This window comes from Lolium rigidum, chromosome 3 (assembly GCF_022539505.1).
Source record: "Lolium rigidum isolate FL_2022 chromosome 3, APGP_CSIRO_Lrig_0.1, whole genome shotgun sequence".
In the NCBI taxonomy this organism is placed as follows: Eukaryota; Viridiplantae; Streptophyta; class Magnoliopsida; order Poales; family Poaceae; genus Lolium; species Lolium rigidum.
This window is the reverse complement of record NC_061510.1, coordinates 108,356,623-108,381,004: the sequence shown is the minus strand read 5'-3', so window position 1 is coordinate 108,381,004 and position 24,382 is coordinate 108,356,623. Positions and strand designations below refer to the sequence as shown.

At 42.4% G+C, this 24,382-nt stretch overlaps 1 protein-coding gene and 1 pseudogene across 1 annotated transcript; one reads left to right on the top strand and one right to left on the bottom strand.

Moving 5' to 3' along the window:
- The first annotated feature begins 630 nt into the window (after positions 1-630).
- LOC124695326 lies at positions 631-1,862 on the top strand. The gene is made up of 4 exons (XM_047228182.1): positions 631-735; positions 898-1,069; positions 1,163-1,263; positions 1,336-1,862. Exons 2-4 carry the CDS (start codon positions 972-974, stop codon positions 1,860-1,862), a joined length of 726 nt encoding a protein of 241 aa, XP_047084138.1. The 5' UTR covers positions 631-735; positions 898-971.
- A 1,612-nt stretch (positions 1,863-3,474) lies between these two features.
- LOC124695325 overlaps positions 3,475-24,382 on the bottom strand; it is a 22,614-nt pseudogene continuing 1,706 nt past the window's right edge.

The window sequence follows — 24,382 nt, the reverse complement described above, 5'->3', positions numbered from 1 at the left end:
GTATCTTTCTTCTCGTTCTTCGTTGTTCTCCAGGATTGGAGGCTGCGAATCCACGAGGTCCTAGGGGCGGTCAGGCCGACCTAGGGCAGCCCATAACCGCCGCAAGCCCTGCCGGGGTCCCTCCCGGGCGAGCGGGGTTTCGGGTCTACAAAAGAGCCCGCCAGACTGTCTTGCGTATCGCGCTTCCGGCGAGCCTCCCTCGGCGCGTGCTGCCGCGCATCACGCTCGGCGTCGAGGGTACACGGTGATGTGTTCGTGTGCGAACAACAACTACGAAATCACCTCTTTCATTCTAGGTGACAGAGGGACCGTACCATTCGAGCTTTTTTTTTCAGTAAAGAAGGAGACTCCCTAACCAAGACTACTAGCTGGTATGGAGGGACTTGCTTTCTTTGCTTGCTTCCTGATCAAATATGCCCTTCCAACCTTGTAAATTTAACTCTGGATCAGGGGCAGTGACGTTTAACCATTTTCGTTGCTTATGTGATGCACTGCACGAGGTCTTAAACGTAAGTTACGGGTGTCCGTTTTATCTCCGTTAGAAGAAAAAAGTGGAAGGAGAAGGGAACAGGGTGCGGTTAGCGTTCTTTCCTCAAGTTTCTCTTCTCCGTAGTGGTACACCGGCCGTCCGCTTCTTCTCTCTTCTCCGGCAGAGTCCGGCGATGCGACTAGGACTGGCGAAGAAGAAGCATCATATCCTTCCGCTTGTACTTCTACAGGCAGTTGCACTACAAGGTTCGATTTGATTCAGGCAAAAACCAAGAGGATTTTTCTAGACCTGATCATCGACTTCGGTTCTACACTTTTACTTCCACTTTCTCAAGCAAATTAAGCCACTACCGATAATATTACTAGACATACAGGTTTACAGTAATTTCTGATTTCTGATGGCGCCAGTGTTCTCCTTCATACAAGGCGACTCACTACACCCCCGGTACATACTATACCAGGGTCAAGGGAGGAATTGATTCATGGGGAACATCATCGACTCTCTGGTTTCAGGCTTCACCAAAGTCCTCGCTGACATCCTCTCCAAGCCACTCGATTTCCTCTCCGGCAAGACTTGCAGGTTCTCCATCTAAAACTGCCTCCATCCTTCAGTTTCCCCTTTTTTCGCTAACTGCAACCCTCACACCTGACGACGCACGCAATGCAAGCGCAGCTCCGCCTGCGGCTCGACATGGGACGTCGTCTGCTACGTCGAGAACTTCTGCGTCGCCAGCCTCGCAAAGATGGCCGCCATGCTCTTCCTCCTCTACCTAGGTACATAGATACAATCCCTTCCTACAGATGCCTGCTTAATTCAGAGACTCACATGACAACTTTCCTCCACAAATACAAACGCAGTCTTGGTGTTCTTCTACCTTGTTTACAAGCTGGGCATATGCCGCTGCGTCTGCCATGGGGTCTGCACAATCGTCTGGTCCTGCATCTCCTGCTCCTTCTCGGCGTGCAAGAACGGCTGCGCAATCGCCTGTGTCAAAATGAGGGATGTCAGACGCGCACGGCGCAAAAGGAGGAGACGCTCGCACGGCGACATCGAAGAGAACTCATACTTGAGTTCAAGCGACAGTGAGTCAGAGGATTGCACTAGACACAGGACAGCGAGACGCGGTGATAAGTCTGGGAGATCATTGTCACGGAGGTCAGGTGATCGGAAGAGGGTTTATCTGGAGAGGTCATTGAGGACAAGGAACCATCGGGTCACAGTCGGCATCGGCCGGCGGAGTGACGTTGCGGATGAGAAGGGGCATGGGATGGCCCTTCAGCGTCATGGCGTAAAGGTCACTCGCACCTCGCGGTTTGCACACAAGGGTAGCTGTAGGAGAGCAGACCGTGCAAAGGAGTGGGAACATTCTTAAAGATGCCCCGGTTCAGTTCTTTTATGAAGATCTAACTGTTCAATGGAAGTGAAGTAGACTAATTGTTACCCGCAAAAAAAAAGTAGACTAATTGTTTTCCTATCTGAAATGAGTAGCAAGACTACCATAACACCCGCTAACATAATTTTGCTGGTTTTCTTCATCGAACACATACATCTGAAACATTCATGTACCAAGAACATTGTTTTGAGAGCGGGGACTATCTTCAGGGTGAAAACCTAAGATCTTTGATCGGGCAACGACGGTGTTTGAGCACTATTTCCTTCTTGAAGGCGTCGTTTTTTTTGGAGAGTCTGTAATTCAGGTGTTGTCTTGGCGGTGGATGTATTGATGTTGTTAGGCCCGAGATACTGTAGCGGGACTTTTGTTTCTTAGTTTTCTTTTCCTTTTTTGGTTGTGTGCATCCGTAGTGCCATTAGGGTGGTGCGTTGTTGCAGAAGCTGAGTGTAATTGGTATCTTCTTGATATTAATATATTCCCTTTATCGAAAAAAATAGCACAAAGAACAGTAAAAGCAGGAGGAGCACCAAAAGGTACATTTTCACAAACCACTAGAGTACTAGTTAGGAGCAGGCAGTGCAGCGAACCCCTCTTGAAAATTAACATGGCAAGCCGGTTTAGTTTATGCTTGTTCCACCTAACTCCTCTCATGCTTATTGCTAGCACATATTTTTTTAGATACACGATAGAGGACAGCTGAGTGTCATTGTTAGAGCCACCGAGAGCCATTGTTGGTTATCTCTCCAATTCAGTTCACTTCGAACACTACAGAGGCACAGGCTGCGTTTTTCTTCTTCTTTTGTCTCTGTCCTGATTTTGACAAATAATAAAAACTAGTAATGAACACTAGTGATAAGTATGGACGTCGTGTGAGACGGTGCGTTGTTTTGGAGGGCTTGTTTTTGGTTCAATTGCAGCATCAAACGACCAATACTAGTGCGCACAACAGCTATAGCAGCAACAGGCAACGACAACAAAATCAGGCATCACAACAGACAACATAGCTAAAATGATCAGGCATTAAGATAGCAACTGAAACCATACCACAAGTTCCCTTCCAGACAAACGCCATTCTCTAAGATCATCACTACCCCATCATACAAATTGGCAACAAATACAATTGATTAAATATGTAGAAATCAAAAGCCCTCACCTGCATTCACAGCCGTAAAATCCCCTATAGAATCGAGCACCAGCTCCCGAAGGAGCTCCGCTGCCGCGGGCCACGACAGCAGTACACAAAAACAGGCAGCAGGAGACCCACAAAACCTCGCCAGGGCAGAGAAGCACCAGGACACGACCACCAGGGGGGAGGCGGCAACAGCTGCAATGCAGCGTGGCCACCAGTGCAGAGAACGGGGAGAGTGGTATGCTATCAGGCTTGATAATCACATCTCAACTATTAGATCTATTCAATATGTCATCGCTATAAATTGTATTCATTTAACTGTTAGGTTGATGCCAGGCTCTTGTCTATAAACTCAACCCAATTAATCTACAAACAGCCGGATTTAAGTTTATGTTACCAGCATTGCTGACAATGTATCTGCAGCAACTAATCCTAACAAAACATAGATCCCATCAGTTTCAACTACACCCAAGATTTCTCCAATCCAACTCCCCACAGCATGTTTTTATGATTTCAGCTTCTTCCCATTGGCAGCATTTGAGTATAGATTAGCCATCACAATAAAGTTACCTGTGTTCTGAGGCTCAATTATGAACAGTCAAACACAAACCGACCAAGCTCCACTAAGAAATGCACCCCAGACCTTTGCATTTGGCTCAAAAGGCATCTTGTTTACAAGCTCGAGCGCATCCACATCCTTGAGGATATCAGCACGGCTGAGCTCAGAAACTGTGCAAGTGTACTGCTCCATCATGGGACTGGTAGCAAGCACAGCATGCGTGAAGTGAATTTTTTCGCGAGCTTCTGCTAGTACCTTTTACCGCATGAGCACATGCATTAAGCACAGGGTGAAAGATACAGTATCAGGCCTAGTGCGGGCACTGACCTGTTTGAACAGGGCCAAAGCCTCTGCAAGTAGGGTTGCAAGCGGGATCCCGCGAAAGCCCGCATATAAGCATACCAGAAATCAACCTCATGTTACACTGTCAAAAGAGAAATTACACTGAGTTGACTTACTCCTTTGGACAAAACTTGCTTTGCGGGTTGCCCGCTTGCATCCTAGTCTGTAACATCACCATGAACTGCGACAGCCAACAATACGATAGATGTCCAGGCAAAGGTGCCTCTATTCTAATTCAATTCAAATACCTTCCTGGGTATATCAAGAAATCCAGCTTTCGAGTAGCTATCAATCACTGCACTCTTAACATTGTTGCTCTGATGGTAGTTATTTCTGATCACATAACCATGAGCTTGCTTTGCTCCCGGTCTTACAGTAGGGTTGAGAACAGCAGTACAGAAGCCATGATGATCGAGAGTGTTAGCTACATTTGGGAGCATGCCAGCACCCATCTCATGCAACAACCTGAGAACATCAGATTGTCGTCCCTTTTGAACCACTCCAGAACTCAGCGCATTCCAAGTGCTGGTGCCTTCAGCATCTGCTTGCTGGAAAAGATCAATTCCCTCATCGACATGCCCTGTACCAGACTGCATCTTTCTTACGGCATCCTTTCAATCCACTGCCGTGCATACTGCAACCGCCCTCATTCAGCGTAAAGCACTACTACTGAATTCCACGCTGCAACCTCCAAATCAAGCCTGATCTCATCAGCAATCCGGAGCACGTACACCATGAAATCAAAGGCATTGAGCTGGTCACAAGCATGAAGCGCGGTACTCACAGCAACACAGTTTGGCTAAACACCATCACCAGCACAAGCCTGCACGAACTCATGGAATAACTCCAGGCACTCCCGGTACCAGCTTCCACGACTGTACGCAGATATAAGCGAGTTCAAAGACAGGGCATACCTGTGTGGAATTTCATCAAACACCACACGAGCAGCGCGCATGTCCCCATTGTTGGGTTACAGGCCCGGACTGCGGCGACCGGCGAGGGGCTTGTGGAGCGTAGAGACTGTGAGTGGGTTCGTCGGGTATTATGCTGAAGCTAGCGAACAAGCAAAGCGCTGGGGAGGGTTCCGGCGAATGAAGAGAGAGCGCGGTGAGGATGGCGTTCCAGGCGAAGAATCTGAGCTAGGGGTGAAGAAAAAACTCCACCTTGGTGTACAATGTGGACCTTGCTACGTAGACATTATAAATATAGATATCGTTCTAGGGAGATGGCTGTCAAAGGTTTTTTTTAACAATCAATACCATGTATATTTATAATAATAAATAGTACGTAGCAGAGATACACGAGCTGTCTCCAACGATTACAAAATAAAATCTAAAAGATACTAGCAAATCTTCGAGGTCTTCAAACTCTTTCTTCTTTCAAGACATAATTTTGTACTTTCCTGAAAACATCCAAAGATAGATAACAAACCATAGACCTGTAAATACCAACGAAGGTTCTCCCATAATTTTAATTTGAGCCGTAATGTCAAGGCTGCGTGCATGCGCGCAACCATTAAAGTAGTCAATCAACATCGGCAAGAGTACTAACACCAGTATGTCAGAGAATAAAAACCGATCTGCCTTGTCGACATTGATGGAGAGCCGAGAGTACGAATCACCATTATCGAGGATGTAGCAATCGGGACAAAAACTGCGATGATAATCCTCCTCGCGGCAACCATCAGAAAAGATCCAAGATCGATCTGGCGAAGCAAGATCTGAACACTCATACCTAGATAATTGTAATTTTTCAACACCACCATTAACGCCAGGAAGGAGATCTCGTCCTCGAACGAAAGGCTGAAGATCACTTATTGCAGGCAGACGATGTCATCTCCATCGCGGGAAAACCAACAAGAAAACGGCGACTAAAACCCTAACATAGACTACTTAAAAAACTACTTTTATTGAAAACTCTACGCATAGATCGGTTTCCCACTCCTCCCGACGCTGGCGAAGCCGACCAGAGGAGGGGGAACCGATCTATGGAGGAGGCTGAAGTGGAGGCGGTTAGGGATTTTTCACTGGAGGTGGCGGCTGAAGCCGTTCGGATTTTTCCGGACTACATATTTAGTACCAAACTCTTAACAGACTAGATCTAATATAAAATCTAAGGCAACACAGTCTTTTTTTTTAGCAGAACACAGTCTTTTATTGATAATAGGCAGTGGGTATATAGTGCAGCGTGGATTTTTTTTACACCAAGCTACGTGTAGCTGTTTTTTCCCCAAATTCTAAAGATATTTCAAAGTTTCAGATAAATCTGAAGATAAATCTAGATGTAGACATTGTTTTGTTCTACCGACGTGCAAAATTTCATCTTGAAATACTTTATATTCAGAGTTGTACAAAAAATAAAATAAAAATCTAACAGATTTCGAGGTTTGAAATTTCGCACCGTTCACTACTATAGGTGCCGGATTTTGTTATTTCTGCACAACCCAAAATAAGGTATTAGAGGTTAAAATTTTGAACGTTGGTAGAACATGTGTACGATTTATTTTTAGCTTTTTGTAAAAAATTAAATGACTTTAGAATTTTGTGAGCTACATATAACTCGAGCTACATTTGTCGTTTCCGGTGCATAGTGTGGTTACATGGCTAGAGGTGAGATGCCTATTTATGGGCCTCAGGAGGCTCTATTAATTAGCTCTACTTGTATCTAGAAGGTCCTAGAGAATACTATTCATAACTAGAAAAGGAAATACAAAATATCCTTGCCACAACATATATGACTAAATAACCATATTACCTAGGATATAGTAAAAGTTTGTGGAAGCTACTACTCCCTCCGGTCCATATTAATTGACTCTAATGTGGATGTATCTAGACACATTTTAGTTCTAGATACATCCATATTGAAGTCAATTAATATGAATCGGAGGGAGTACTAGATTTTTTATTTTTTATTTTATTTTCTTTACTCTCTTTATAAATTCTCACGTCCTCCCCTCGTTGCGTGGAACTCGACCTCAATTTTTTTTAACTTTATAGAATGCTTATTCTGAATGATAAAAAGGAGGTGGATATTCGTATCTCAGAATCACATAAGCATTATTATTTATATATTCCTTAAAATATAGAAGGGTCTATGTTGTAACACCCCGACCAACCCCGGGCCGGGTCTGTCACCCGTGGCAGCTCTTTAGGACATCTAGATTAGTCTCACAGACCAACACATATCTTTTCTGTGCACTTTATCCTCACTCATGCGCACCTGGGAAGAACTTTCCGGCTGGTCACTAATGGTTGTGAAAATAGCCATCATTCTTCGCGTTAAATCACATTTTAAGTAAAATAAATGATTAAGAGTATCTCCAGCCTTGCTACTAATGACTAATTATTGCAAAGATGTGCAATCTCTTGTTTTAAATTGTGTTGTGCAGGAATCACACCTTTAAGGCGAACTCAGGAGCATTTATGGAAGAATATCACGTCGTCTACACATCCATGCAAGTTGGAGTTGAAGAGAATTCTCCAGGAGGTTTAATGACCACTAGTATGTGCAAGGCCCACCCGTACTGGCCGCGAATAAACCCCAAGTGCATGGGAACATCGCAGTACAATTCGATAAGTATTTGAGTGTCGAACCCACGAGGAGGTGAAGGCAAAGTATCTATTCTCTACCCACTTATATGGCCTTCTATGCAAAGCTAGGATCTATAATGTGTGTGTGTGAAGATGTTTTACTATGAAACTATATGTGCTGAAATTAAAATGCAATGAGTAAAACTAATACAAGAAAAGTAAAGTGCAATAAAATAAAATGAGATAAAGTGAAGTGAAGTGGAGTAACTCAAGGGAGTAAGTGTTCTAGCAAATTGATAGTATTTGTGTGGTTGTCATAATTAGTGAAGCAAAAAGATAGTCTTTTCATAGTTTATTCTAGAGAGGAGCCATAGATAGTTGAAGCCATATACATGAGCAAATTCACCCCTAGTGATTGATCCCAAGGCCAATTAAGAACAAACAAGGGACTAATGACCCACAAGTATAGGGGATCGCAACAGTCTTCGAGGGAAGTAAAACCCAAATTTATTGATTCGACACAAGTGGAGGTAAAGAATACTTATAAGCCTTAACAGCGGAGTTGTCAATTTATGCACCTAGAAAAGTACTAGTAACATGGGTGATGTGAAAGCAACAGTAATATGAAAGCAATGGCAATGGTAACACATCAGCAGCAACATCGAGGAAATGGCACCAGAAAATATTCCAGTGCGTAGTTGACTATAGAGCAACGATGATGATAGAAGGACCGGGGTTCCCAGCTATCTACACTAGTGGTAACTCTCCAAACAAATAACATGTGTTGAGTGAACAAATTACAGTTGGACAATTGATAATTGTGACTGTTGGAGATATGCCCAAGAGGCAATAATAAAAGTGTTTATTGTTATATCTTAGTGTTCATGATAAATGTTTACATCCCATGTTATAATTGTATTAACCGGAAACATTAATACTTGTGTGTTTTGTAAACATAAAAGAGTTCCTAGTAAGCCTCTTGTTAAAACTAGCTTATTGATTAATAGATGATCATGGTTTCCTGATCGTGAACATTTGATTTTATTAATAACAAGATCATATCATTAGGTGAATGATGTGATGGACATACACCCATAGTAAGAATAGCATATGATCAAGTCAGTAAGTTCGTTTTGCTTCAAGCTTTAAAGATACATAGTAACCTAATCATTCGACCATGAGATCATGTTAATCACCTACACTTGATGGATACTTTGATGACATGAAACACTACTTCGTAAATGGGTAGCTATAAAGGTCGCAGTAAGTGTTTAGAAAGTATAGGTTGAAACACGTGGATCAATAGTGGGATTTGTCCATCCAAATGACGGATAGATATACTCTGGGCCCTCTCAGTGGAATGTCATCCAATTAGCTTGCAAGCATGTGACTGGATCACAAGGGATGTTATATCACGGTACGAGTAAAGAGTACTTATCGGTGATGAGGTTGAACTAGGTATAGAGATACCGAAGATCAAACTTCGGATAAGTAAAATATCGCAAGACAAATGGAATCAGTATCATATGTAAATGGTTCTTTCGATCACGAAGTCATCGTTGAATATGTGGGAGCTATTATGGATCTCCAGGTCCCACTATTAGTTATTGATCGGAGAAGAGTCTCGATCATGTCTGCATAGTTCACGAACCGTAGGGTGACACACATAAGGTTCGATGTCGTTTTAAGTAGATATGGAATATGGAATGGAGTTTGAATATTTCTCGGAGTCTCGGATGGGATCTATGACATCACGAGGAGTTCCGGAATGGTCCGGAGAATAAGATTCATATATAGGAAGTCACATTCCAAGTTTGGAAATAGTCCGGTGAATTTATGGAAGGTTTCGGAAGGTTCTAGAATCATCCGGAATAATTCACTATGGCAGGTGGAGTCCCGGAGGGACTCCACTAGCTTTAGCCAACCCACCAAGTGATGAGGACATCCCTACCACACTACCACCTCCGTTATTACCTACTGAATATGAGCCTGCTGTGACTCAAGTCCAATGAAGTCAGGATTGGACCTATTACAAGAGCTCGTGCGAAGTTACTTAAACAACAGGTGAACTTGTTCCTAAACGATACTTTGATTGATCGGAAATTTATACTACCTAAATCCTATTACTTATGTATCATCAGGTATGAAGAGGAGACAAGCATCGCACGAGGAGGAGAGGAGCAGCTGGACGTGAAGATGGATGTGGAGCTGGACAAGGAGTTGGACATGAAGATATCTCATAGACACGCGAGGGAGGAGCGGGAGGCATGCGCGAGAAGAGAATAAGAAGTCCAGGCCGGCCCAGCACCCGGTCAGACCGGCCGCCACGCCGGCGCACCCGGTCCCTGGCCCGGTCCGACCGGGCGGCACGCCGGATCCGGCCCGGCGCCAACCGGGCAATCCGCTGACTGCAACCGGGCAGGGTACTGAGCTACACGCCCCGCCACCCGGTCGCCATCCGGTCTCTGGCCCGATCCAGACCGGACCGGCCGGTCCCAGGCCCGGTCGACCGGCCCCCAGACCGGCCGTGTCCAAGTCTGTCTCGACCAGATCTATTCTGGGTCGGTTATTCTCGTAGTTTTTCGACCAGAGGTCATCCCGGACGCCTATATAAGTGCCCAGGGCGCCCCCTAGCTGCTTTAGACCACGTTTAAGATAAACCCTAGTTCTTAGTTGTTTGCTCTGCAAAACTATTGAATTCCCTACACCATATTGCTTGATATTGTGTAGATCCTGTTAAATTCTTGTGTGATCTGCTATTATATTGGGAATTAGACGGTTGCAACTTAACGCTTCGTGGTCGGCGGCTACGTGCGCAAGTGTGTGGAGTTGCGAATATCTTGCAGGGTTGAGAGCTGTTGCATTGGCGACAGAGACCAATCGAGAGATCTCGTTGCGTCATACAAGTTATCTTCCACTACATCGTCGTGTTCCTCCGCAGCTATCACCCCGTGATCATCATCACCACCGTTGCTTACTGAGAAGATCGGGCCACCCCTTATCATCTTGGTATCAGATTTCCAGTTTTCCTCGGTAAGCCATCCACAATCCACCCCATAGTTGAGTTGTGAGTGTTTCCTATCTAGAAAAAGCCAAAAAAAATTAGGGTTAGGGTTTGCCATAGCTTTAGATTGCACTAATTTCAAGTTTTAGTTGCTTTTCGTAGTTGTTTTTGCATATCTTTTCTTGCATCTAGTATTGTTAGGGTTTGAATCTCTATTATCGTCTAGTGTCAGTTTTGTTACTCCGAGTCCACATAGCGTACAGTGTGCTTGTTTCCAACCATAGACACACCATATCGATATAAAGTGACTAGGAACTTCCCCAGAAGAGACTAGTTTTACCGCTCGACAGGCTGCTCATTAGGATTTTGGTGCTTTGCATATCTTGTTGGCCGTGTTATCAAGGAGTTGTGTTATAAAAAAAATACAGAAAAGTGAAAAGAAGCAAAAAAGAGCTACATAGCTGCGTTACAAAAGAAAAATTCAAAAAGAAAAGTGAAGTGCTAGAAGAATCAAGTGAAGGCCTAAGTTTACTTTACTGCACCGGTAGTTGAGCAATTTTGTGTCTGTCTCGTTGAGCTTTGCTAGCGTCTCTCTAGTGCATTGCAACCTTTCCTCCATATAGTTGCATGATACGTCTCCGACGTATCGATAATTTCTTATGTTCCATGCCACATTATTGATGATATCTACATGTTTTATGCATACTTTATGTCATATTTATGCATTTTCCGGCACTAACCTATTAACGAGATGCCGAAGAGCCGCTTGCTCGTTTTCTCGATGTTTTTGGTTTCAGAAATCCTAGTAAGGAAATATTCTCGGAATTGGACGAAATCAATGCCCAGGGGCCTATTTTGCCACGAAGCTTCCAGAAGACCGAAGAGAAGACGAAGTGGGGCCACGGGGCGCCGCCACACTAGGGCGGCGCGGCCCAGGGGGGGCCCGCGCGGCCCTAGCGTGTGGGGCCCCCGTGACCCCTCCGAGGCTGCCCTTCCGCCTACTTAAAGCCTCCATCGCAAAACCCCCAGTACCGAGAGCCACGATACGGAAAACCTTCCGCAGACGCCGCCGCCGCCAATCCCATCTCGGGGATTCTGGAGATCGCCTCCGGCACCCCGCCGGAGAGGGGAATCATCTCCCGGAGGACTCTTCACCGCCATGGTCGCCTCCGTAGTGATGAGTGAGTAGTTCACCCCTGGACTATGGGTCCATAGCAGTAGCTAGATGGTCGTCTTCTCCTCATGTGCTTCATTGTCGGATCTTGTGAGCTGCCTAACATGATCAAGATCATCTATCTGTAATTCTATATGTTGTGTTTGTTGGGATCCGATGGATAGAGAATACTATGTTATGTTGATTATCAATCTATTACCTATGTGTTGTTTATGATCTTGCATGCTCTCCGTTATTAGTAGAGGCTCTGGCCAAGTTTTTACTCTTAACTCCAAGAGGGAGTATTTATGCTCGATAGTGGGTTCATCCCTCCATTAAATTTGGGACAAGTGATGGAAAGTTCTAAGGTTGTGGATGTGCTCGTTGCCACTAGGGATAAAACATTGATGCTATGTCCGAAGATGTAGTTATTGATTACATTACGCACCATACTTAATGCAATTGTCTCGTTGTTTGCAACTTAATACCGGAAGGGGTTCGGATGATAACTCGAAGGTGGACTTTTTAGGCATAGATGCATGCTGGCTAGCGGTCTATGTACTTTGTCGTAATGCCCAATTAAATCTCACTATACTCATTATATCATGTATGTGCATGGTCATGCCCTCTCTATTTGTCAATTGCCCAACTGTAATTTGTTCACCCAACATGCTATTTATCTTATGGGAGAGACACCTCTAGTGAACTGTGGACCCCGGTCCATTCCTTTACATCAAATACAATCTACTGCAATACTTGTTCTACTGTTTTTTCCAAACAATCATCATCCACACTATACATCTAATCCTTTGTTACAGCAAGCCGGTGAGATTGACAACCTCACTGTTATGTTGGGGCAAAGTACTTTGGTTGTGTTGTGCAGGTTCCACGTTGGCGCCGGAATCCCTGGTGTTGCGCCGCACTACATCCCGCCGCCATCAACCTTCGACGTGCTTCTTGACTCCTACTGGTTCGATAAACCTTGGTTTCTTACTGAGGGAAACTTGCTGCTGTACGCATCACTGTAGGATAACGTTGCATAGAAAACAAAAAATTTCCTACCGCGAACACGCAATCCAAGCCAAGATGCAATCTAGAAGATGGTAGCAACGAGGGGATATCGAGTCTCACCCTTGAAGAGATTCCAAAGCCTACAAGATGAGGCTCTTGTTGCTGCGGTAGACGTTCACTTGCCGCTTGCAAAAGCGCGTAGAAGATCTTGATCACGATCGCTTCCGGCGCCACGAACGGGCAGCACCTCCGTACTCGGTCACACGTTCGGTTGTTGATGAAGACGACGTCCACCTCCCCGTTCCAGCGGGCAGCGGAAGTAGTAGCTCCTCTTGAATCCGACAGCACGACGGCGTGGTGTCGGTGGTGGTGGAGAAATCCGGCGGAGCTTCGCTTAAGCGTGCGGGATGTGGTGGAGGAGAGATACCGCTAGGGTTTGGGGAGAGAGGGGAGGCTAGGGCGCCGGCCAAGGGCAGCCCTAGGTGGTGCGGCCAAGAGTGGGCAGCCCCCTCCCTCTCCTCCTCATTATATAGGTGGAAATCCCCAAGTGTTGGTATCCAAGTCTTCGAATAAGACCCCAACAATGAAACCTCCCATATGTAGGGAAACCTACCCAAGGTGGGAATCCCACTTGGGGTGGAATTCCCCCCTCCATGAGGGGGTTGGCCGGCCACCCTAGGGGAGTCCACCTTGGACTCCTCCCCTTTAGGGTTGGCTGGCCATGCAAGGTGGAGTCCCTCCGGGACTCTACTTTCCATGGTGATTTCTTCCGGACTTTTTCTAGAACCTTCTAGAACCTGCCATAAATGCACCGAATCATTTCCAAACTTGGAATATGACTTCCTATATATGAATCTTATTCTCCGGACCATTCCGGAACTCCTCGTGATGTCCGGGATCTCATCCGGGACTCCGAACAAATATTCAAACTCCATTCCATATTCAAGTTCTACCATTTCAACATCCAACTTTAAGTGTGTCACCCTACGGTTCGTGAACTATGCGGACATGGTTGAGTACTCACTCCGACCAATAACCAATAGCGGGATCTGGAGATCCATAATGGCTCCCACATATTCAACGATGACTTCAGTGATCGAATGAACCATTCACATATGATACCAATTCCCTTTGTCACGCGATATTTTTACTTGTCCGAGGTTTGATCATCGGTATCAATCTATACCTTGTTCAACCTCGTCTCCTGACAAGTACTCTTTACTCGTACCGTGGTATGTGGTCTCTTATGAACATATTCATATGCTTGCAAGACATTAGACGACATTCCACCGAGAGGGCCCAGAGTATATCTATCCGTCATCGGGATGGACAAATCCCACTGTTGATCCATATGCCTCAACTCATACTTTCCGGATACTTAATCCCACCTTATAACCACCCATTTACGCAGTGGCGTTTGATGTAATCAAAGTACCTTTCCGGTATAAGTGATTTACATGATCTCATGGTCATAAGGACTAGGTAACTATGTATCGAAAGCTTATAGCAAATAACTTAATGACGAGATCTTATGCTACGCTTAATTGGGTGTGTCCATTACATCATTCATATAATGATATAACCTTGTTATTAATAACATCCAATGTTCATGATTATGAAACTAATCATCCATTAATCAACAAGCTAGTTTAAGAGGCATACTAGGGACTTCTTGTTGTCTACATATCACACATGTACTAATGTTTCGATTAATACAATTATAGCATGATATATAAACATTTATCATAAACATAAAGATATAAATAATAACCACTTTATTATTGCCTCTAGGGCATATCTCCTTCGATCTCCCACTTGCACTAGAGTCAATAATCTAGTTTACATTTGTTAAGATATAACACCTTGGCCTTCCGGGTGCTTTATCATGTATTGCTCACGGGAGAGGTTTTTAGTCATCGGATTCGACACGCTCGAAACGTATGTATTTTGTAATTCATTTGCGTCTCAACGCATCACTCATTTCCAAATGAGTTGGCATTAAATATGTTTGATCTTCCGGTGGAACCTTAATTCCGCTGTTCGAAATATGTCACTAATATTGTCACACACAATATAGCTTCAAAGTTCTGACACTATTGGAACTACACCAAGTTCTCAAAGAACTTCTTGACTTTAACATCCTTTGTCATTGTCAAAACAATGACATATTCTGCCTTCTTTTGTAGAATCCGTCACAATATTTAGAACTCTTCTAAATCTAGCATAGACAACTTCTAGCTCATTATGCTACCTTTTAAAAATAACACTTAGTCTAATTTGAGATTGAAATTTTATTTTTATATGTGACAAAACAAATATCGGTGTAATCACCTTACAGCGATTTGTTTGTCATTTCTCCATATAAAATATATATATATATATATATATATCCTTGGTTCTTCTAAAGTACTCAAGGATACTCTTACTGTCGTCCAATGATCATCTCATGAATCATTCTGTTATATGCTCATAACATTTTTGAGCACAAGATATCTGATTTTGTACATATTATTCGTGATCTAAAATCACTCATGTGTTTTTACTCATTGAGTGTCAGACATACTCAAGTCTTGTTAAAAACTTCACATGACAAGAACATCTTCTTAATATTTCTATATTGAACTACTTCAATATCCATCATATGTACTTTGACTTAAACTTATTTATGTGTTTCAATCTATCTTCATAGATCTTGACACTAAATTTGTTTCAGATCCATATCCTTTCATTGAAGTTAATTCTCAATGAAACCTTTTTAATCAAGTATATAATTACATCATTTATAACCAACTATATGTCACCTACATAAAGTATTATAAATGTGTCTTAGCGCTCCCACTTAATTTCTTGCAAATGCAAGCCTCTCCATCGTCTTTGATGAAATCAAAAACTCTTTGACTATTTCATCGGGTGAAGATTCCAACTCCATGATACTTACTTCATCCAATTGAAGCTTGTATACCTATCTAGTATATCACGGACCAGCAAAACTCTTGGTTGTATCTTGTATACATACTTCTGTTAAGTAGTGTATTTTGCCATCCTACTAGCATATCTCATAAAAGAAATATGTAGTGATTACTAGAATAATCCACATAGACTATAAGCATTGCTACGGAAGATCTAATCTTATCGTATTCAACTCTTTGAACTTTGTCGTAAACATTTTTTCGATAAGTCAAGCTTTCTTCAAGGATATTTCATCCAAGTCTATCAATTTCATAGATCCATTTACTTTCATAAAGTATTCATCTATCTTGGATTACATGGCGCATGGCCATTTTAACGGAGTCAGGGCCCATCATAACTTCTTTGTTTTGTAGTTGGTTTATCATTGTTCAAAATCAATCCTTTGTCCACAAATCATTTATTTGATCACAAAGTAAACCATACCTACAAGGTTTAATATGTACTTCGATCTCCATGGCTAAAACACTTTGTAGTCATGAGAGCCATGATCGTCGTGGCCGCTTCCGAAACCAATTCCGATGCTGCGCTACTCTGATCATTACGCTCAGGTTCATAAACCTTTATCAAATTATATTGTCCTCCCACTCAAATACTTCACTCGAAACAATTTCTCGGAAATAAGAAACATTGACAAACACTTTTGTCTTTGTCTCGTGGGAAGAATTCCCAATTAAATCTCTGGGATAACCAACAAAGACATTCATTCGATTTTGGTTGACTATTAGGGTTTATACCCATGCCACAACTTGTATGGTGTCATTTCAACGGATCATGATGATGCTCTATTCAGTGTAAAAGCGGTAGTCACTAAAGCATAATCCACAAAAATATAATGGCATCAATATTTTATCTCATCATTGATCCAACAAAGTTTGGATATATCTCTTGGATACTTCATCATCACTATGATACTCCAAGAAACGTAAGTTGTAGAACAATTTCATAACTCTCTTAGATGTCCGCTAAAACTCGTAATTCAAATATTTCCACCATGATCCAATCATAGATATTTGATTTCTATTACGATGATTTCCACTTCATACTGAAATTTATTTGAATCCATTCAAATGTTTCAAACTTCTTCCTTATTGAATATATCCATATATATACTCAATTCATTGTTGGAAGTTTTTATGAAGTAGAAGAATCTCCCGCACACAACTATGCCTGGTGAACCACATACATCAGCATGTATGTTTCCACTAAGTTAGTTGCCCGTTCAACTCTTGGCCTATGAACGGTATTTTAGTCATTCTTTTTAGAAAAGATTTGCAAGCGCCAAATGATTCAAAAATCAAATGACTCCAAAAATCCATTTGCATGGAGTTCCTTCATGCATTCCTTTCTAACATGACCTAAATGGCGGTTCCACAAATAAGTGGAATTCAAATCATTTGCCTTATGGCATTTGAGCGTCGATGTTATGTATGTGTGTTTCACCATTAAGATTTATAATAACTTATCCATCGTACATGGAGTAATGTCATAATTTGAACAACTCATTGTTTTCATTTGACCAGAGCAAAATAACAATTATTAAGTTCTTTATTATAAATTCTAAGGGCTAGATAGAATGCCAACGACGAACATAATAACACTTTATTTTGTTCTAGACGTGCATTCCTATCATATTCCTTGTCAGTCACTTAGGCCGTTGTATTCTTGTATTGCGTTGTTTTGTATGACACTTCATACCAACCAATATAGTACTAATACCCAAGAATTTCATAGTGTGACTTAACTAGGAATACAACCATAACATGTATATCATTTATATACACCTGAGCTAGACTTTCTAGTCTTTTCTTTTCTTTTTGCCAAAATATCTTTTGCAGTTTCTCTTTTAGCTTTCCTCATTATTCAGAAAACACTTCAATATCATTAACTTCTAGGTTTGTTGGTCAAATACCAATAACCTTGAGGTTCTTACTTTGAAGTTGATCATCATATGATAAGTGTTCTGGATTTCACTATTAGTAACCTTGTAATATGATGAACAATTTCACTCATAATTTTATCCATTGTATCATGATGACTTTCTGAGACCATGTTTGTACATGCTAGGCTTATAAAGTTTTAACCTTGGTATTCGCATGTGCAAATCTGGCTTGCACCCGTTGTATGCACACGTAGAATCTATCACACCCGATCATCACGTGATGCTTCGATACGACGAGTCTTAGCAACGGTGCATACTAAGGATGATAACTTCATGGATATGCGAATATCGTTAGTGCCCCAATATTTGGAGGATTGTGACGCCTGGCGTCTTCAACCTTCATACATTCCCATAAAACTTATGAGTTTATGTAGTCTCACCATATAATATTCTATCATCTTGCAATAAGGTCTTAGATATCTCATATATCTCATACCTTGATTATTTCTGAAAACTAAATTTTCAGCTCCTTACTTTTCAAACAAATTTGAACTTCAAGTTTGACGGAGACAAGATAACTTTAGGTACTAATTGAAACCATAGCTCTTTGAATCAAAAATGTGAGGTTTACTAAAAGTTTGCAATAGGACTTAATCATTTCTTGATTCATTAACAATACGGTACCAATCCGTAAAGTTTCTTATCAGATTTTAACAGTATTTCTATCTCAATAACAAGACTAGCTGATACGTCTCCGACGTATCGATAATTTCTTATGTTCCATGCCATATTATTAATGATACCTACATGTTTTACGCACACTTTATGTCATATTCGTGCATTTTCTGGAACTAACCTATTAACAAGATGCCGAAGTGCCGCTGTCGTTGTCTCGCTGTTTTTGGTTTCGTAAATCCTAGTAACGAAATATTCTCGAATCGGACGAAATCAAGACCCGTGTTCCTATTTTCACCGGAAGCATCCGTAACACCCGAGAGCCGCCAGAGGGGGCCCTGTGGGCCCCAGATGATAGGGTGGCGCGGCCTGGGCCCTGGCCGCGCCAGCCTATGGTGCCACCGCTTCTTCGACCCTCTGACTCTGCCCTTCCGCCTATTTAAAGCCTCCGTCGAGAAAACCCTGATACGAAAAACCACGATACGGAAAACCTTCCAGAGCCGCCGCCATCGCGAAGCCAAGATCTGGGGGACAGGAGTCTCCCGTTCCGGCACCCTGCCGGAGCGGGGAAGTGCCCCCGGAAGGCTTCTCCATCGACACCGCTGCCATCTCCACCGCCATCTTCATCACCGCTGCTCGCTCCCATGAGGAGGAGTAGTTCTCCATCGAGGCTCGGGGCTGTACCGGTAGCTATGTGGTTCATCTCTCTCCTATGTACTTCAATACAATAATCTCATGAGTTGCCTTACATGATTGAGATTCATATGATGATGCTTGTAATCTAGATGTCGCTATGCTAGTCAAGAGAGTTTTACTTATGTGATCTCCGGAGACTCCTTGTCCCACGTGTGTAAAGGTGACAAGTGTGTGCACCGTGTGGGTCTCTTAGGCTATATTTCACGGAATACTTACTCACTGTTATGAATGGCGTATTGAAGTGCTTATTTATATCTCTTTATGATTGCAATATGTTTTGTATCACAATTTATCTATGTGCTACTCTAGTGATGTGTTATTAAAGTAGTTTTATTCCTCCTGCACGGTGTAATGGTGACAGTGTGTGCATCCGTGTTAGTACTTGGCGTATGCTATGATCACGATCTCTTGTAGATTGTGAAGTTAACTATTGCTATGATAGTATTGATGTGATCTATTCCTCCTACGTGGCGTGAAGGTGACAGTGTGCATGCTATGTTAGTACTTGGTTTAGTCGTGTTGATCTTTCTTGCACTCTAAGGTTATTTAAATATGAACATTGAATTGTGGAGCTTGTTAACTCCGGCATTGAGGGTTCGTGTAATCCTACGCAATGTGTTCATCATCCAACAAGAGTGTAGAGTATGCATTTATCTATTCTGTTATGTGATCAATGTTGAGAGTGTCCACTAGTGAAAGTCTAATCCCTAGGCCTTGTTCCTAAATATCGCTATCGCTGCTTGTTTACTCGTTTTATCGCGTTACTACTGCTGCGTTACTACCGCTGCGTTACTCTATCGCTTGTTTACTCGTCCCGGGCAAAGCACTTTTCTGGTGCCGTTGCTACTGCTCATATATATTCATACCACCTGTATTTCACTATCTCTTCGCCGAAATAGTACACCTATTAGGTGTGTTGGGGACACAAGAGACTTCTTGCTTTGTGGTTGCAGGGTTGCATGAGAGGGATATCTTTGACCTCTTCCTCCCTGAGATCGATAAACCTTGGGTAATCCACTTAAGGGAAACTTTCTGCTGTTCTACAAACCTCTGCTCTTGGAGGCCCAACACTGTCTACAAGAATAGAAGCTCCCGTAGATATCAAGCACTTTTCTGGCGTCGTTGCCGGGTGATGCGTGTAGTTGACATGTCCGTTGGGAACCCCAAGAGGAAGGTGTGATGCGCACAGCGGCAAGTTTCCCTCAGTAAGAAACCAAGGTTTAATCGAACCAGTAGGAGTCAAGAAGCACGTTGAAGGTTGATGGCGGCGGGATATAGTGCGGCGCAACACCGTAGATTCCGGCGCCAACGTGGAACCTGCACAACACAACCAAAGTACTTTGCCCCAACGAAACAGCTGAGGTTGTCAATCTCACCGGCTTGCCGTAACAAAGGATTAACCGTATTGTGTGGAAGATGATTGTTTGCAGAGAAAACAGAGAAACAAGTATTGCAGACAGATTTGTATTTCAGCATTAAAAGAATGGACCGGGGTCCACGAGCTCACTAGAGGTGTCTCTCCCATAAGATAAAAGCATGTTGGGTGAACAAATTACAATCGGGCAATTGACAAATAGAGAGGGCATAACAATGCACATACATGTCATGATAAGTACAGTGAGATTTAATTGGGCATTACGACAAAGTACATAGACCGCCATCCAACTCCATCTATGCCTAAAAAGTCCACCTTCAGGTTATCGTCCGAACCCCTTCCAGTATTAAGTTGCAAAGCAACAGCACAATTGCATTAAGTATGGTGCGTAATGTAATCAACAACTACATCCTCGGACATAGCGCCAATGTTTTATCCCTAGTGGCAACAACGACAACACAACCTTAGAACTTTCTCGTCACTATCCCAGTGTCAATGCAGGCATGAACCCACTATCGAGCATAAATACTCCCTCTTGGAGTTAAAAGCAAAAACTTGGCCGAGCCTCTACTAGTAACGGAGAGCATGCAAGATCATAAACAACACATATGTAATAACTTGATAATTAACATAACATGGTATTCTCTATCCATCGGATCCCGACAAACACAACATAGAGTATTACGTATAGATGATCTTGATCATGTTAGGCAGCTCACAAGATCCAACAATGAAGCACAATGAGGAGAAGACAACCATCTAGCTATTGCTATGGACCCATAGTCCAGGGGTGAACTACTCACTCATCACTCCGGAGGCGACCATGGCGGTGTAGAGTCCTCCGGGAGATGAATCCCCTCTCCGGCAGGGTGCCGGAGGAGATCTCCCGTAATCCCCCGAGATGGGATCGGCGGCGGCGGCGTCTCAGTAAGGTTTTCCGTATCGTGGTTTTTTTCGCCTCAGGGGTTTCGCGACGGAGGCTTTAAGTAGGCGGAAGGGCAAAGTCGGGGGGCTAACGGGGGGCCCACACCATAGGGCGGCGCGGGCCCCTCCTTGGCCGCGCGGCCCTATGGTCTGGCCACCTCGTGGCCCCACTTCGTATGCTCTTCGGTCTTCTGGAAGGTTCGTGGCAAAATAGGCTCCTGGGTCTTCGTTTCGTCCAATTCCGAGAATATTTCGTTACTAGGATTTCTGAAACCAAAAACAGCAGAAAACAGGAACTGGCACTTCGGCATCTTGTTAATAGGTTAGTTCCGTAAAATGCACGAATATGACATAAAGTGTGCATAAAACATGTAGGTATCATCAATAATATGGCATAGAACATAAGAAATTATCGATACGTCGGAAACGTATCAAGCATCCCCAAGCTTAGTTCTCGCTCGTCCCGAGCGGGTAAAACGATAACAAAGATAATTTCTGAAGTGATATGCCATCATAACCTTGATCATACTATTTGTAAACATATGTAGTGGATGCAGCGATCAAAACAATGGTAATGACATGAGTAAACAAGTGAATCATAAAGCAAAGACTTTTAATGAATAGTACTTCAAGACAAGTATTAATAAGTCTTGCATAAGAGTTAACTCATAAAGCAATAAATCAAAGTAAAGGCATTGAAGCAACACAAAGGAAGATTAAGTTTCAGCGGTTGCTTTCAACTTGTAACATGTATATCTCATGGATAATTGTCAACATAGAGTAATATAACAAGTACAATATGCAAGTATGTAGGAATCAATGCACAGTTCACACAAGTGTTTGCTTCTTGAGGTGGAGAGAGATAGGTGAACTGACTCAACATAAAAGTAAAAAGAATGGTCCTTCAAAGAGGAAAGCATCGATTGCTATATTTGTGCTAGAGCTTTTATTTTGAAAACATGAAACAATTTTGTCAATGGTAGTAATAAAGCATATGAGTTATGTACATTATATCTTACAAGTTGCAAGCCTCATGCATAGTATACTAATAGTGCCCGCACCTTGTCCTAATTAACTTGGACTACCGTATCTTTGCAATGCACATGTTTTAACCAAGTGTCACAATGGGGTACCTCCATGCCGCCTATACAAAGGTCTAAGGAGAAAGCTCGCATTTTGGATTTCTCGCTTTTGATTATTCTCAACTTAGACATCCATACCGGGACAACATGGACAACGAGATAATGGACTCCTCTTTAATGCATAAGCATGTGGCAACAATTATTATTCTCATATGAGATTGAGGATATGTGTCCAAAACTGAAACTTCCACCATGAATCATGGCTTTAGTTAGCGGCCCAATGTTCTTCTCTAACAATATGCATGCTCCAACCATAAAGGTGGTAGATCTCTCTTACTTCAGACAAGACGGACATGCATAGCAACTCACATGATATTCAACAAAGAATAGTTGATGGCGTCCCTGAAGCATGGTTATCGCACAACAAGCAACTTAATAAGAGATAAAGTGCATAAGTACATATTCAATACCACAGTAGTTTTTAAGCTATTTGTCCCATGAGCTATATATTGCAAAGGTGAATGATGGAATTTTAAAGGTAGCACTCAAGCAATTTACTTTGGAATGGCGGATAAATACCATGTAGTAGGTAGGTATGGTGGACACAAATGGCATAGTGGTTGGCTCAAGTATTTTGGATGCATGAGAAGTATTCCTCTCGATACAAGGTTTAGGCTAGCAAGGTTATTTGAAACAAACACAAGGATGAACGGTACAGCAAAACTCACATAAAAGACATATTGTAAACATTATAAGACTCCATACCGTCTTCCTTGTTGTTCAAAACTCAATACTAGATGTTATCTAGACTCTAGAGAAACTAAATATGCAAACCAAATTAGCAAGCTCTAAGTATTTCTTCATTAATTGGTGCAAAGTATATGATGCAAGAGCTTAAACATGAGCACAACAATTGCCAAGTATCAAATTATCCAAGACATTTTAGAGTTACTACATGTAGCATTTTCCAATTCCAACCATATAACAATTTAACGAAGAAGAAACTTCGCCATGAATACTATGAGTAGAGCCTAAGGACATATTTGTCCATATGCTACAGCGGAGCGTGTCTCTCTCCCATAAAGTGAATGCTAGGATCCATTTTATTCAAACAAAACAAAAACAAAAACAAATCGACGCTCCAAGCAAAGTGCATAAGATGTGACGGAATAAAAATATAGTTTCAGGGGAGGAACCTGATAATGTTGTCGATGAAGAAGGGTATGCCTTGGGCATCCCCAAGCTTAGACGCTTGAGTCTTCTTAGAATATGCAGGGGTGAACCACCGGGGCATCCCCAAGCTTAGAGCTTTCACTCTCCTTGATCATATTGCATCATACTCCTCTCTTGATCCTTGAAAACTTCCTCCACACCAAACTCGAAACAACTCATTAGAGGGTTAGTGCATAATAAAAATTCACATGTTCAGAGGTGACACAATCATTCTTAACACTTCTGGACATTGCATAAAGCTACTGGACATTAATGGATCAAAGAAATTCATCCAACATAGCAAAAGAGGCAATGCAAAATAAAAGGCAGAATCTGTCAAAACAGAACAGTCCGTAAAGATGGATTTTATTAGGCCACCAGACTTGCTCAAATGAAAATGCTCAAATTGAATGAAAGTTGCATACATATCTGAGGATCATGCACGTAAATTGGCTTAATTTTCTGAGCTACCTACAGGGAGGTAGACCCAGATTCGTGACAGCAAAGAAATCTGGAACTGCGCAGTAATCCAAATCTAGTACTTACTTTACTATCAAAGACTTTACTTGGCACAACAAAACTTAAAACTAAGATAAGGAGAGGTTGCTACAGTAGTAAACAACTTCCAAGACACAAATTTAAAACAAAAATACTGGAGTAAAAACATGGGTTGTCTCCCATAAGCGCTTTTCTTTAACGCCTTTCAGCTAGGCGCAGAAAGTGTAACTCAAGTGTTATCAAAGGGTGGTGCATTGATATTATAAGCTCCCCCATTTGTAGTGGTACTAGGGGCTTTGTCAATTTTAGGCCTATAATAATATTTCTTTGGTTTAGGCACTTTAGAGGCATACATAAACTTTTGCTCCTTTCCCACATAAGCTTTCTCTCTAAACTCGTAAAGATGAAAAGGTTGAACCCAAAGTTCCCATAGCTTTTTCAAGTTCGCCAATCCTATTAA